At 51.4% G+C, this 16250-nt stretch overlaps 2 protein-coding genes across 2 annotated transcripts in view; one reads left to right on the top strand and one right to left on the bottom strand.

Moving 5' to 3' along the window:
• The window catches only part of EXOC4 (exocyst complex component 4), an 817909-nt gene that overhangs the window by 756115 nt on the left and 45544 nt on the right, over positions 1 to 16250 (top strand). The window lies entirely within an intron of this gene.
• AKR1B1 (aldo-keto reductase family 1 member B) lies at positions 827 to 15782 on the bottom strand. The gene is made up of 10 exons (XM_040987505.1): positions 15667 to 15782; positions 9465 to 9632; positions 8680 to 8796; positions 7805 to 7882; positions 7374 to 7496; positions 6886 to 6992; positions 6616 to 6697; positions 5987 to 6070; positions 3132 to 3214; positions 827 to 1216 (listed from the first exon to the last, which is right to left on the bottom strand). Exons 1-10 carry the CDS (start codon positions 15730 to 15732, stop codon positions 1174 to 1176), a joined length of 951 nt encoding a protein of 316 aa, XP_040843439.1. The 5' UTR covers positions 15733 to 15782; the 3' UTR covers positions 827 to 1173.

Genomic DNA, 16250 nt, shown 5'->3' on the forward strand with positions numbered 1-16250 from the left:
TAATGTGGAACCAGCCTCCTCAAGCAAAAGAAGCTAGAGCATTGTGGTGGACTCTGTGTGGCAGCAGAGGCAAGAACCTAAAGCCTGCACAAGTGGGACTCTGGGTTCCCCATACGGTTCAGCCCTAGCTGTTGGAGGAGCTCAGAGTTGTCCTTTACCTGTGAGGCCCAGCGACCCTTGCTGCTTAATTAATTAATTATACCTTTGAGGTGCACCTTACACAGAAATAGCCTGTGACCTGACCTTAAGCTGCTAGCATAGTCACCTGAATTGATGAGATTCCAGATTAATGCATTATCTACCCCACTCATTCCCAGCATGATCCCGAATGTGGAAATGTTGGCAATAAAAACCACCAGCAGCAGCACTTGAGTCTCTACTTTCTGTATTCCCTGAAACCATCTCCCCTTTCATCCAGACAATGCAGAAAAGCAGTTTCTCCGGTACTAGTGCAGGCTCTGTGGCTGGTTTTGGCCGTCATGGGAAGGAGGACCAGCCAGACCATCTGTGAAACTGAAAAATGGGCTAGCATCTAGGCTTGGGTGTCAGCCTTGCCTGTGCTTTAGGACACTCTGGCCACAGCCCAGATTCCACCAGCGTCTGCAGGGCGAGGGCCAGATGCTATTGGCCTCCACTACCACCAGCCTAGAGCTGAATAAGTAAGTGCTGGGGTGATGGGTCTGCAGCTGGAAGTCAAGAAGCCAAGCCTTCACTCGTGCTGCACAGCTGACTGGCCTGCTCTCTGGGTATACAGGGCATGAGGGTTGGGGTGGGAGAGAAGGTGGTTTATTGTTTCAGATACCCGAACAAAATGGAACAGCATGAAGACCACAAAAGCACTTTTTATTGGAGGCAGTGTGGCTGAAAGGATTACAGTTCTAAGCAGTCAAAATTCAACTGTTAGTGGCATTCTTTTGACTTTTTACAGTTTAACTTCTCCTGGGTCAGAAATGGAGACCCAAGTTGTACTTTTCCCAGCTGGGCAAGAACAAAGGTAAAGAAAACACTGGCAGAGACTTCTAATCTACTGATAGCACTGCTCACTCCCCATCCCAACTGAACAGGCCTTCCCTGGCTAGTAATCCGTGAAGCTGTGGGCTGCTGCCCACTGCCGAGGGACACATAAGGTAGAAAGCAGAACGAGCAGATGGAGAACAGAAGGCGTCCACCGCTTCAGAACTCGGCGTGAAAGGGATAATCCTTATGAGTGGAACAGCTGTCAGGAGAAAAGAGATTTGCTTTTCAAGGAGATTTTTACTATAATGAGCCTCCCCGGGGTCCCCTCATAGAAACGGCATCTCTCCCCAGGGGGAACCGCAGCCCTGGATGTGAGATGCTGCCTTGGAGTCTTCAGACTACAGGTGTTCCTCCTTGCAGACTCCTCTGCCAGAGGCTGTCACCCAGCAGCGTATGTGGGGCAGACACTGGGGAGGCACTGCACCTGGGGCATGCAGGCTCCCAGGCCCATCCTAAGAGGCAGGACCCAGTGGCCTGCTATTGTCTCAAGTGGTAAGAGAAGGTGAAAAGAGTAGCTAATTCTTGAACAGAAATGTTCAAGGGCTCCAAGTGACTGAATCCCAAAGAATAAATGAAACAGCAAGTGCTCCCAGGATGTGGAAGGACAGCCTGCCACTTGCAGAAACCAGCTGGGGACTGCTACCAGAAGCCTGTGGGGGCAGTGCAAGAATACTGGGACAGACAGGGTGTGAAAGGCCCTGAGTAAGTCTTGCTTGGAGTACTTAACTCTTACTCAGCTATTCAAAGACAAACGCCCCTGAATCATTAGTTCTAACCCATACCCAGCCTGCCTTTCTGGCCTATCCAAGGACTGTGACACTCTGGCCAGCAATACAAACTTAGTGTAGCAATAGGTATAAGACAGAGGGTTGGCATATAGGGGTTACAAAGAAGCTTCATTAGGGTAAACCTCTTTCTTCCCATGCTAACCTTCAACCCAGCCCTCACTCAGCATGACTGATACATGGGGTAGCCTGCCAGCTGTTGGAAGGTGAGAGGAGCCAAAATGGAGAGACCAGTCCCAACATCTGTGCTCCTGCCACACCTCCACAGACCATATCAGCAGTAGAAGGAACAGGCATGACAGGTTGTTAAAGGACACCTGGAATCTGGGGATTGATCTGTTTCTCTCGCCCTGTCCACCAGATCCCATAGACCTTAATGCCTAAGGGTTAAGCAGCTAAATCCTCATGTACAGGGGGTGCCTGAAAGGACCCTGGCTCAGAGCCCTGGAGATGCAACCTATCCTAGATCCTGAGGCAGCAGCTCACCAGTCAGGCTTATGCCTAAAGCACAGAGGTTGTCCTCTGTCCAAGACACAAACTCGGGTAGTGGCCAAGGCCATCAAGTGGTGCAAACTTGGAACTCAAACGGGAGGGAGGGTGCACAGAAACTGGGCAGAGAAAGACAGCTCCTCACTGTTCCCCCACCCGCCCTGGGATGTTCCTGTTCTGCTTGGAGGGGGAGAGTAAAGGAGGCAGGGCAAACAAGCTGGCTCAGACAGGAGGAGAGAGAAGCTACAAAACAGGAAAAATTTATTTTGCTTCTTGAGGGCAAAACCTACAATGTAAATTTTGTTACTGTTCTGGTGGAAAGAACCAGCAGAAACCTTACTAGTTATCTTTCTGATTCCACATAACCCAGAAGGGACACAAGCAATCAGGGCTGTGCAGCTGGAAGGATGTCAGGGACTCTGCCAGTTGACTGAAGTTCCCAAGTTTACTGTTCATCAGTGCCACAGCTGGGACTGTCCCAAATCCCAGCACCATGGCCTTCTTACTAACATCACTTCCATGAGGGCATTAAGACAGTCACCTGGAAATTCTCCTAGAAAGGTTGGGCATCTGGTTTCAAGCGAGGCACAGAATTAAAAAACACCAAAATATATAGTCATTTTAGAGCAGAAGAGCCTGGGGCCAGAGTGCCTGGCGGTTTCCCCACAGCCCTGGGCGGCTCTGCCAGTGCAGGTGCCCCCATTTCCCACTGTATAGGGATGGAGAAACACTTGTATGTAAGGATGAACACTTGACACAGTAGGACCTGGACAGCCAGGGATCCAACTCATGTCTTGCAGCATAATCAGGGAACCTACCATTACACTGGGATGTACTCACCTCACCAGTGCACAGACTCTCCAGTTCCTATTGTAGCTCAATAAGGTGGCCATCTCCTCACTGCTCAATTCAAAGTCAAAGACCTGAAAAACACGCAAAGACTAGTGAGCTCCATCCATGCAAATAAAATCCAAGCTAGAACATTGGGCAGGACGTAGATCGGATCTGGTGTGTCAAGTGGGAAGCAGCTCAGCTGAGAGCAGGCATACTACAGCATTCTTCACAGAGTGAACCTGTCCCAGCTGGGAGTCATATGGAACAATGGAAATGATTCCTGTCTCCCCAGCCCACCCCTCCATGGTACTTTCTACCTCATGCATTTCATTTCCAATAATATCCCTCAGCACTCCTACTGGATCACACCTGTGAGGAACATTATGCTAGGAAAGGTGTGTTCTTGCTGTCATTTACAGTGAAGCCAAGCACAGAGATCCTTCAACAGAAGGAACACTGAGTCAATCCCACACCATCTAAGGCACTCATCAATGATGGGCTCCAGCTGGGTAACTGCAGGGCACACTCTAAGAGGACATGCCCAACAGGAAATGCTGTCTGAAGTGGCCTTCTTTTATTATTATTTTGTTATATTGTCTTTTGTTTGAAAGGCAGAGTTACAGATAAGAAGAAACAGAGAATATTTCACCTGCTGATTCATTCCTCAAATGGCTGCAGTAGAGCTGGGCTGCTCTGAAGCCAGGAGCCTCTTCCAGGACTCCCACATGGGTCCAAGGATCCAAAGGGTCATCTTCTGTTGCTTTTCCAAGCACAGCAGCAGGGAGCTGGACTGTAAGTATAGCAGCTTGGACTCAAATTAGCACCCGTATGGGAAACTGGTATGGATTGCAGAGACTTAGCCTACTACGTCATGGCGCCAGCCCCTGAGCTGGCCTTCTTAAGAGGATGAACCAGAGGCTGGTGTTGGGTCATAGTGGGTTAAGCTACCAACTGCAACACCTGCTTCCCTCATGGGTGCCAGTTCAAGTTTGGGCTGCTACATTTCTGATCCAGCTCCCTGCTAATGACCTGGGAAAGTAGCACAAGATGACCCAAGTTCCTGGGACCCTGCACCTACACGGGAGATTTAGAAGAAGCTCCTGGCTCCCACCCTGCCCAGCCCTAACCATTGTAGCCATTTGGGAAATAAATCAGTGGATGGAAGATCATTCTCTCCCTCTCTCTGCAAAAATAAAAATAGGATCAATACAGTTTTGACAGAGGGCAAGGAAGGTGTGTTGGGAGAAGAGAACCACTTGAGCAGAAGCAACAGCCTGCACGGGGGACTGTATTAGTCTGGAGACTGGCAGTAGGCCCCGAGCAAGGGGCAGCTTGGCTCCGATAACAGCATGTGTACAAACAGCCTGCTACACACTGTGATCCCAACTGTGGGAAACGAGAAAGACTGTGCAGTAAGGTACAAAAATGACAAGGCTAGCATTTTGAGATTCATTGTGTTTCTACTGGAATACCTCAAAAGAATGAAACAAAAGATCCTGTTTTACATAGATAAGCCTTTCCCATGGTGGCCACTATTCTGCTGCTTCATCAGAAACAGCTGAAACTTCTAAGCCTGCAAAGAAAACCATCCCTGCCTTAACAGCTTTACTCTCTCCCCAGGGCTCACCCTGCCCAAGTTCAAGCAGCAGAGCGTTGGGTGTTAGGCCCATAGGCTCTGTCCAGTGGCTCCAAACTTGGCCGTTTGCCGTGAAAGCAGGGCCTTTTTGAAGCCGTGCCGGCTGGCAGGGAGACCACATGAAGCTGACGCCTGAGCAGCCCCAGGCCCTGGGTTATACATTCCAGATTAGATCTGAGGTGCAGACACAGTGACCTGGAAGTGCCCAGGGAGGGCAGAGGCTCTGGACAGGAACCTCTCAGCTCCAGCCCAGGCCCTTCCATCAGTTTCATGAAAGTGCATGGGGAGAGAGGCCAGGCCAGGTGTTGGAGCATGTCTACATCTCACTGGGCCCGTGATGCAAGCTACGCTCTCCTGAGGACTGCTCAGGCTTCTGCTGGGCTGAGTGGCAGGGATCTCTGTAATCCCTGGACTTGTCAGCAGCACCGTGGTGTTTCCACTTACAAAGGTACCAAGTAGATCTGAAGCTCCCTCTACTCTGTTTTATGCAGTCTGTGCAGTAACTGTGCAGAGGGGGAAACTGAGGTATGACGTAGGTAAGGAATCTGCCCAAGGCCATTTGGCAAGTAACCACTGGGGCTGCTGCGTAGACTCTGGCAGAGCTGCTCAAGAACGACAGTGTCAGGCCTGGTGTGATAATCTAGTGGCTAAATCCTCACCTTGCACACTCCAGCATCCCATATAGACACAAGTTAGTGTCCCGGCTATCCCACTTCCCATCCAGCTCTCTGCTTGTGCCCTGGGAAAGCAGTAGAGGATGGCCTAGAGCCTTGGGACCCTGCACCCATGTGGGAGACCTGGAAAAAGCTCATGGCTCCTGACTTCGGAGTGGCGCAGCTCTGGCTGTTGCAGCCAATTAGGGAGTAAACCAGAAGATCTTCCTCTCTGTCTCCTTCTCTTTGCAAATCTGACTTTCCAATTGAAATAAATCTTAAAAAAGAGAGAGAGAGAGAATGACAGCATCTCAAGTAAACAGCTGCTGCTGATGAATAGCTTGGCATGGGATGTGCTTTAGCATGGCTCCGCCAGGTACCACCTGCCTGGCATGCAGGAGCCATGAAGGAGCTGTCCCTGCCTTGGGTCACAGTCTGCTGAGTGAGGACAAGATGGGGGCAGGACGGAAGGGTTGGACCAAGAGACCTTGTGAAGTCTCCCACCCCCTACTTGTGAAATCCCACAGCCCCTCCCCACCGAGAGAGGAAGGGGTCAGCCAGCCAGGGCTCACCTGAAAGTTTTCAGCAATGCGTGCCGGGGTCACAGACTTGGGAATCACCACCACATTCCTCTGCATGGGGAACCGGATCAGGACCTGGGGGCCCAGAGAGGGGACGAGTGCGGACATGTGCTAGGCACATAGCTCCATCAATCACTTAAGATTGCACACACAGCCCAAAGGCGACAGACATGCCAGCACTATATGGGAAATGAACAGGAGGACTCAGAGACAGCCCGGGCACCCCTGCAGCAGGTGGGAAGCACACGCACGTCTGACCCTGAGTCCTGGTCCTGCATGTGGTCATGAAGCCACAGTGAATCTACTGCCCAGAACTTGCACTGCCACTCAGGGGGAAAGAGGACATTTCCCCTGTAGCTACAAATGGGAGATGTCTCAGTTTACAGATGAACTTCTGCATAGATGCTGATGCTGATGCTCACGGCAGGTGTCAAGGTGCCAGGGCAGGTGCGTGGCAGCAGTATCTTAAGTTCCAATCTATGCCCTTGCTACCACACTCCTGGATGCCAAGGCACACTTCTGGTGCAGGTTCCACGCAGCCACTGCTCCCCACCTGCGATAGAGACCGCCAAGGGCAAAATGCCCTAGGCATAGTCACAAGCGCCTGGAGATGGGTGTACCTGGGCTGTGGTTTTCTTGTGTTTCTCAGCAATTGCCTTGATCCTAGGGTCCTCCAGGAGAGAAGGGTCCTCGGGCTTGGCCCTGGAGCAAAGAAATGGTTCAAGTCCATAATCATCATCACAGCCACTGCAGGCTTTGCTACTCCAGTGATGAGAAACCCCAACAGGCCCTGGGGGAGGGTCTACAGCTACACCTGAGAAGCATTCTCCTTTTAGCCATTTCTAATTTTCACTAAGTGACCAGAGAATATGGCCCCAGGGAAAGCTCACCAGGGCCTGTCGGGAGAGCCAAGGGGACTGTAGGCTGTCACCACGATGCCTTTGGAATGGCAGTACTGGATTAACTTCTCCTGAGTTAGGTACGGGTGGCACTCAATCTGCAAAAGCAAACAGTGGGCCTGCTGGTGGTACTGTGGGCCCAAGTCAATGTGACGTGGGCAGGGTCCCTTCCCTCCCCACCCAGAACATTCTGTGTCTCCAATGTCCCTGATAAGCTGTAGCAGCTTCATGCATTTCCCAGCTAGTGCCCTGGATGAAAGAACAGTAAACTCCTTATCAGTGTTTTAGGGCCACAGACCTCAAGGGCATTCTCTGGCTGTGGTCATTTATCACATAACACAGGCCTGCAGATCTCAATGACCTCCTGTTACCATGTCAGGTCAGAACTCAGTACTGTGTCAATGCCCAGGAGCTGCTCCCAGCCCCTCCCTGGGGGACAAAGGCATGAGCAAGAGGGAACGTCACTGGTGGAGGTTTACCTGGTTAACTGCTGGCTTGTATTTTAAGCCAGGCTTGTTTAAGATCCTCTCGGTCTGCAGATGGTTGAAATTGGAGATGCCAATAGCTTTCACCAGCCCTGCATCCACAAGCTCCTCCATGGCCTAAAGAGAATATAGAGTCTGTCTGCAGCAGAAATGGATCTCAAAGGACAGGGTCAAAAGCACTTTTCATGCCAGAGTTTAATAGGTACTGTCCCCCTTTTTCATCTAAGAAGACTTTCAGAAGTCAAGAGGCAGGAAGACATAAGCCAAGGGAAGCCAGGGGTTTGCTTACTGAAACAAGAACAAAAGCCATGACAAAATAACAAGACACAGTGCAGAGTGAGCAGAGCAGACCTATCATACCTTCTCACTCCCAGGTACAGGAACTCAGCAAGGAAGGGTACATGGACCGCCCGCCACTGTCTTACCGTCCACGTGTCCAAAAAGTCAGTGTCGCTGGGAATCACTTGGCCTGCCGCATCCAGTGGGAAATACTCATTGCCTTGCTGTGGTTACAATCAGAAACAAAACCATCAGTTACAGCCCTTCAAGGCAAAGAGGCAGATGGGTCCAAGGTCCTGAGTTGCTGCTCCTATCAGACAAGCTAGTGCTGTGAGTCTGTGGGTGGTACTCCACAGGACCCTTGGTCACAGATGTTAACCCTGCCAGGGACTTGAATGTGTGAAGAGTGAAGGGCTCCAGACCTAAACTCAGAGCCAGCCCTGCCTGGATCCTTGGTTTATAAAATGGCTACCTTGTCAAGCTAGCAAGCTCTCCACTAGCTCATGATGAAAGAGAGGAAGAAAGTTAAATCCCTTCAGAACCCAGTATGTCCTAATGCAACAGAATGAATCCACACCCTTTCAACATGACTTGCAAAGCAGAAAGCAGAAGTGGGCAGGATTCGGTAACTCCAGAGTTCTTTCTGTGCAAAGAACTAGGCTTGTGGATATGTTGCACTGCGTGGGGTATGTGTCTGGACACAGGTACAAATACACACATGGAGGGTCTCCATGAGCACAAGTGCACTGATGTGCACAGGCTTGGCAGGCAGACAAGGGCAAGGCTCATTGTCCTTTATGGCCATGCGGACAGCAGCTATGTAAACTGTATAGCTACCAAATGACAAGAAGTGTAAAGAGTCCCTGTTATTTGGATGGCCAAATTTCAGTCTCTGACACATGTTCCAAGGTGATGCCACTGCTGTTGCTCCATGGGCCATGCCTTGAACAGCAGGGACAGTCTACACACACATGACCCGTCAATAAGGGAGGTCAAAATGCAGTCCAGGTGCGCCCCATACCTTAAAGCCTGTGGGCCAGTGAATAAGGTAGAGGTCCAGGTAGTCCAGCTTCAGGTCGCTGAGTGTCTTCTGGCACGCTCCTTTCACCAGGCTCTTGTCATGGAAAGTGCACCACAGCTGAAGGCAACAAGAGAGTAGGTCTCATCACTACCAGGCAAGAGGCTGCTCCCAGGCTGGCGCCAGACGGTGCCAACAGGACTGCCTCTCCTCTCCCCAGGACCCGCCTGTCTCCCTGATGTGCTACAGATAGTTGGGAAGAAACTGCCATCTCGTACTGTGGATCTCAACTTTCTTAAGAAAGGTATGGTGACTAGGTCCAGGCAGAAAACACATGCATGGGTCAGCCAGACAGGCCTCCTCCCTGCAGAGCCCATCCTGAGAATGAATTCTCAGGGCTGTCCACACAGCAGGCTGGTCTCCACAAAGCCATCCTCATCTTCTGACTCAGCATCCTCTGTGTACCAACAGCCTCCAGGAAAAACCCTGTGGCAGCAATGGACACTCAGCCTACAGGTAGGAAGTAGGGTCTGTCCTTGACTGTGACTCCTTGGCAAGGGGAGCTGGCCCATGACCTCAGCCTCAACATGTTCCAGTGGGTAAAGACTCAACAAACAGCCATGGGCAGGCAAGCTCTAGGGCTGTCTCCACTGTCAGTAACACGACCCAGTGAGTGATGAGGGGCATTCAGAGTGTAGACTGGCTCCCAAGCTGAAGTCATCCCGAGGAGGGTGGCACTGTGACCATCGGCCCCCCACCGGTCCCCCACCGGCCCCCTGCCATGGTACCTTGCTGACGATGAAGAGCTCCTCACGCTTCACCACCTGCTCCTTGAGCTTCTCCTGCAGGGCCACCCCCACCTCATTCTCGTTCTGGTACACGTGGGCACAGTCGATATGGCGGTACCCGAGATCGATTGCTGCCTTCACGGCCTCCGTCACCTGGCCTGGAGGTGACTGAAAGCAGATAGAAATTTAAGAAATGGCACAAAACACAGGGAGGCTGCACCCAGCCAAGACCAAGGACTGGGGAGCTGCTGAAGCTCACTGAACCTCCTGCTGCTGCATACAAGGGCAGGCTGAGGTACAGTTCTGCAGGGCACTGTCCATGCTCAGCCTCAGACCCTAGGGCCAGCTCTCTGGACTAGCAGCACAGGTTACCATAAGCAGGCATCCTGAAGTCATCTCATTCCCTTGCTCTTTACATCTGCTGGCTGAGGAGCCCTGTCTGAAATCGGAGCCAGTGGGGACCATCTCCTCCAGCAGCTCACTGCACTCTAGTGAGTGCTACACCAGAGTTCCAGGCTGTCCCCGAGCTCAGCACTGAGCGCCTGCTCTGGGCTTCCTGCTTCCACAATGGCGTCTGACAGTGGCATACACTCGTTTTTAAGCAGATTTAAGGGGTTATCAGGAAGTCAACAGCACCAGCGAGTCTAGCGCATGCCTGGGGGTCCCAGAGGCATGCTTTGCGAGGTAGACTTGGAGATGGCTCCTCAGAGGAGCAGGAGATGGGAACTGCAGCTGGGTCTGGGGCAGCGCAGTGACTGTAAGGTGGCCGTGCATGCTGGCCCTTGCAGTCTCTGAGTGATCAGAACAGGTGTGGGAAGTGTGCCTGCTGTGGGGACAGGGAGGGGCTGCTGGCTGCACAGTTGCTGACCTTCACAGCACCCAGACAGACCACAATGCCCCTCCTGCTTGCAGCTGCTGCTCAGAGAACGCCAAAGTGTGTGTGCGCACGGTACTGTTCAGAGGCTAGAGCACATACTGCTGGAGAGCTGAGCTAAAAACCAATGGAAAGGAGCACTCCCCTGGGGCCCTCAGCAGCTGCCGACATGGGCTGTTTTCGCACCAGCTGCTGTGACCAGGCTAGTGGGTGGGGGTGAACACAGATCCGGGGAGTAAGCCCATTACCAGGGCCTGATGGCAGCTGAGCTTGCTCCTGCACCAGGAGGAGATCAGGACAGGCCTTCAGTCTATCTGATAACCTCCTATTTCCCCCCAGCAAAACTAAGCAGCTGTACCTGTAACCTTTCGATGCTCTGTGACTGAAAGAACAAAGCAGGGAAGAAAATCCTGGCCTGTCCGTGGCAACTCAGGCACAGCACAGCTGATATGAATAGACAATGAACACACACCACCCAAGAAACAGAAACACTGGGCCCAGGGGTAGTTTGGGGGGAGGACTTCCCAGAAAAGTCTTCAGGTTTCAGCCACCTCCTCCTTGTCTAAGCAGCTCCTGCTACATGTCTTGTTCTGGGCCTGCCTTGCACTGTGCAGCTCCAGTCCTGGAGACAGGGTGGATGCAGTCCCAGGTCCGGTCTAGCCACACCCCTTCCTGCCCCAGGATCAGGCTTCAAGTCAAGCCCCAAGACTTCTTGCTTGTGGGTTATTCCCAGAAGCTCTTGCTCCTGGTACTACTATGCTGGGAGAACATGGGACTGGAGCTGCAGGAGGAAGGCAGAGAGAGTGCAGAAACACAGAATCTTGGTGACCTCATTCCCAACCCTGAATCCTGGGGACTCTGCTCTGAGAGGTCCATGAATCCAGACCCTAAACATACATCCATTTTGTGGAGCTTTCTTTTTTCTGCTTAAGATTTCTTTTTGCAGCTCCTTAACTGCAAAAAGAGACTGAACAACTGGGATAAAACTGACCACAACAAAAAAAGAGAGATTTTTAAAGAGTGACTTCCTGTTGCTTCCTGACACTTCATAGGACGCAGCCAATCCTACAGTGCTGTGCAAACAAGGCTTGGGATCTGCCATGGCCCTGCAGTTTTGGTGCACTGGGGTTCAGTTGTGGCTTATAATGCCAGCATTGCCTCTCAGAGTACCAGTTTAAGTCCCAGCTGCTGTTTTTTTTTTTTTTTAAGATTTATTTTATTTTTATAGGAAAGTCAGATATACAGAGAGGAAAGAGAGGAAGATCTTCCATTTGATGATTCACTCCCCAAGTGGCTACAATGGCTGGAGATGACCTGATCCAAAGTCAGGAGCCAGGAGCTTCTTCTGGGTCTCCCATGTATGTGCAGGGTCCCAAGCTTTGGGCCATCCTTGACTGCTTTCCCAGGCCACAAGCAGGGAGCTGGATAGGAAGCTGGGCTGCCAGAATTAGAACCAGCACCCATATGGGATCCTGGCGCATGTAAGGCGAGGACTTTAGCCGCTAGGCTACTGCGCCGGGCCAACTGCTGTGCTTTTATTCTGGCTCTCACTAATGCTCATGGAAAAACAGGGGAAGAGTTCACACACTAGAGCCCCTGCCATCCAGTGGGAGACCCAGATGCAATTTCTGGCTCAAGGCTTTAGCTTGGCCCAGACAGGCTGTTGCAGCCATTTAAGGAGTGAGCCAGCAGGTATGACATCTTTCTTTTTATTTAAAATAAGAGAATATTAAAAAAAAAAACTTGCTGTATTTACAAGTCTAACAGAACTCATTGATGGGAAAATTCCAGATTAGATTACACTGTGCTACCCTTCCAGCACTATCCATGCCAACATGAAATGTGCTGTACACTGTTCACACAGATAACAAACCTCATTTGGCTCCATGTCCAAACATATTCCACAGCAAAAACGCAAACTGCAATTTCAAATGATAAGATTGCAGAACAATCCTTTCTTCTTCCTTATCAGTGGAAATTAAGGTCAATCTGGCTAATATGGCAAAGTTCACAATCAAGCTTGGAAGCAAACATAACCAATAGAAACAGTCTCACTTTCTCCCAAGCACGTTAACCAACCTGTCCCTAATGCTAGGACACCAGTGTCTCCAAGTGGTAGAGATTTGGCTGGCCCAACACTGGCCCTACATTGGTAGCCCTTAACTATCTCTAAGGCCTGAAGAGGGTGAGGTCTGGAAGATGGACACTAATCAAGTTCCTAGGCTTGCTCCAGCACCAGGCCCGCCACCACCCCGCAGCAGGGGCACAGGCCACTCTTGGCAAAGTACAGGAAGGCTTTGTTGGCATAGAGTCTTGTAACTCATGCAATCTGAAAGCTGGTGTCATCATTCCCAAAGGCAAAAAAAAAAAAAAAAAAAGTCAGAACTCTTAGCTTAAAGAACATCTTGAAGAGTGTGTGCGTGTTTGGAGGGTGGGGATGAGGCAGTTGGTGGCTCACTAGGTGGCTCTTCCCTGTGGTGCTGCCATCCCATATGGGCACCAGTTCATGTTCCAGCTGCTCCACTTCTGATCCAGCTCTCTGGTTATGGCTTGGGAAAGCAGCGGAGGACTGCCAAAGTCCTTGGGCCCTTGCTCCCACATGGAGAACCCAGAAGCTCCTGGCTTCAGATGAGCTCAGCTCCGGCCATTACAACCAATTGGGAAGTGAATGAGCAGATGGAAGATCTCTCTTTCTGTCTCACTTTCTCTACACGAGTCTTTCAAATAAAAATAAAATATAAAAATCTTGACAACCTGTTAAGGCATATGAGACATACCTGCACTGTACTGTTAGGGTGTTAAAATATTTCTGGCCTGAGCAATTATGGGAAGATATCTGAAAAGGCTTTGGGAGTGGTGGGGGGGCTGGTGCTGGGTAAGAGATTGACAACCAATGCTGTCCCTCAATTCCTCAAAATGTTTCTCACATCCATGCCAGGACCACATGCCATCGCCGACTCTCCAGCCAGAGCAGAAGGACCATCAGTAAGAGCACACTGGCAGGCACCCAAGGTTGCCCTGGCTGAAAGGAATCCCGGCATGCAATGCCGAGCCTTGCTGGCTGTGCCGTGGGGAAGAAAGGTGTGCCAGGAAGAGAGGATAAGCCACAGAGGGTCTGGGGTGGACAGGGTCCCTTGCCTGCCTGGACACCTGATCGAGAAGGAACAGCAGCTCAGGGTCCTTCAGTGGAACAGCAGAGAGGACAAGACCAAAGCAGTTTGCTGACAGTTTGAATGACACAGCACAGTCACCAGGACATAGAAGGAACACAAGAGAAAGGAGCCAGGCCACCTGCAGCCTCATCCAGCTGGCACAATAACCACAGTTTGGTCATACATCTGTGAGGAATGTGGACACATGCATAGCGGAAGACAGTAAGTCATTAAAATGGCAAGGTGGAGGGAACGGACCCCAAGCTCATATTTCACATCTATTTCATACCTGTTCCTCATCTCCAACCTGCTTCCACATAGTTCTGGACCAGCTTCATCTTCTTAGCCCAGACATAAGCACACCAGGGGATTTTGACCATATGCCAAACAGGGTAAATGTCATGGGGAATGTAATCAAAAGACAATGCCCACGCTATGGATTTTGTACACTCATTGGTTAGAAGTTACATTACTTCTGCTATGTTGCAGCACATCATGGTCAGATGGCTCCTGTTGCCCAGGCACCATGAGAAGTGCTGGAAAGAGCCGTGACAAGGCAGATGCCATCTCAACTCTCAAAGAACTTCATCTGCAGGAATGAACCTACAGACTTTGTTACTTTAAACTAAATAGTTTCTGTTGAGTGTTTCCCAATGATGTGAAGGCCTATTCATAAACTTTCATTCCTTATTTACCCTTGAGGGGTGATTTTCAAGTGTAGGACCATGAAAATAATTCCTAGAGTTATGATCATAATTCCTGGACTAGAAGAAACGCCCCTTCTCAGCAAAGCAGCTGTTTTGTGCAGCTTCTACTGCAGATACAAACATCTCTCTGTAGCTGCAGTGTGACACAGACTGCACCTGTGACCACTGAGAAACCATGTCTTCACATCCACTCCAGGAGCACGACCTGCAACAGAGGGGGTCCAATCTGATACCAGCTTTCTAAGTCAACTGCACTCTGACAGCTGGACCTGTCAGAGGAAATACCAGTTGTGTCTTTTGGCCAAGAAACCTTTTCCATTCAAGGCAAACCACTCTCTTATTCTTCTTACACATACTCAGTTTCAACTGTCCTTATAGGGTGGAGTAAATAGGTGTCCCAGCTAAATTCAACTTAATTTTTTTTCCCCTGCTATTTAAAATGTGTGTGTATCTCTCTCTCTCTCTCTTCCCCATCTGCCGGTTCACGCCAAATGCCCACAAGTGCAGGGGCAGCTGGAACACCATTCAGGTCCCCCATGTGGCCCCTGAGGCCCAACCAGCTCAGCCATCCCCTGCTGCCTCCCAGGGCGTGCAGGGCCAGAGGCTGGCAGCAGGAGCCAGTCAGGCTGTGGGCTGCAGGTGTGTAACCGCTGGGTCACACCCTGGCCCTGCAAGTGTCAGTATTTAATGGCCAGATTCTCATTCAAAATTCCTTTAACGGAAAAGCTTGGGTCATCGTGTGGAATGTAACAGATGGGTGATTGTCAAAATGTTTATGGAAAATGCCTGTTTGTGAAATACACCATGCACAGATTCTGAAATGTTTTGCACTAAACATAAACTTATCTCTTCCACTTTCATGAACTTTCCCAAGTCATGTGTACAAGCCTTTTTAAAACACTGAGTTTTGCCTCAGTTTTCATTCCAACACCTTCCCCTTGATGTGCAATTTTCATTTATCACCACACTTTCCGTATCCTATGGTATTAACTTGCCGTCCTGGCCTTCTCATGGGGCTTGGCTTACCAAGGGACACCGGGAGGAAGAGCGAAGGATGCCCCCGAGGCCCCAGGCCCAGTCCCCAGCACTCAGCACGGCGCGGGGACAGACACTCGGGTCTTCACGTGCCTGCGGGTTCAACCCGCGACGCGGGCCCGAGTCGGGACCACCGCCAGGCCGCAGGACCGCCCAGGGTCCGCGCCCCGCCGGCATCCCGGAAAGGCCGCCTCCGCAGCCCCGACTCCGGGTCTAACGCTCGGGCGCGCGGCGCTGGCCTGGGGTCCGCGGACCCTCCCCGACTCCCGCGCTCCCTACACGGTGGGGGACTTGGCCGCGGCCCGACGCCTCGGGCGCCCCGAGCCGGCCTGGGGTCCGCGGAGGCCGGCTGCTCCGGTCACTCCAGACCCTCGCCGCCCCTAGACCTGGCCGAGCGGAAGCAAGCCGGAGCGGCGGCGTCTCCGAGAGCCTACCTTCCAGGTGCCCAGCCCGAGGATTGGCATCTTGGCGCCGGTGTTGAGAACAAGGTGCTTGGCCATGATTGCGCGACTCAAACTCGAGATCTCAACCGTAACCGCCTCAGCCGCCTGCGCGCCCCTTTAAATAGCCCCTGCGGACGCAGCACCGGCGCCTGTGATTGGCGCCAGACTGCACGAAAATCCCGGCTGATTGGTTGCGCTTGCCAAGGTGGGCGTCCCCCCGCCGCCTTTCCGGACGACCCCCCGCAGTGCAGCTCCCGCTAGGTCCTAGCAGAACCAGATTCTTTCCTCTCCCGGTGATCCACTACGCACCACGTGGCCGGAAAAACTGCTGTAGGGCGTCAGCTGCCGAGTGCTGCAGTCAAAGTCCTATTTATGGAGTCAAGTTTTAGGTTCAATTTAATATGCTGGAAAAACACCATTGCTTGTGGTCCTACGTCCGTATGATGCTTTTGGGAACTGGCCTAAGATGTGTCCTTGGTCTGTTTCAGACGTGTTGACGACAAGTGTAGTTTAGCACACTTTAGTTTGAGACAAAGGTGCTTGCTGCACCGTTGCAGACACCAGCCCGAGTGTTT

The sequence above is a fragment of the Ochotona curzoniae genome, unplaced genomic scaffold (assembly GCF_017591425.1).
Source record: "Ochotona curzoniae isolate NIBS_2020 unplaced genomic scaffold, NIBS_Ocur_1.0 contig_4692, whole genome shotgun sequence".
NCBI classification, from domain to species: domain Eukaryota; kingdom Metazoa; phylum Chordata; class Mammalia; order Lagomorpha; family Ochotonidae; genus Ochotona; species Ochotona curzoniae.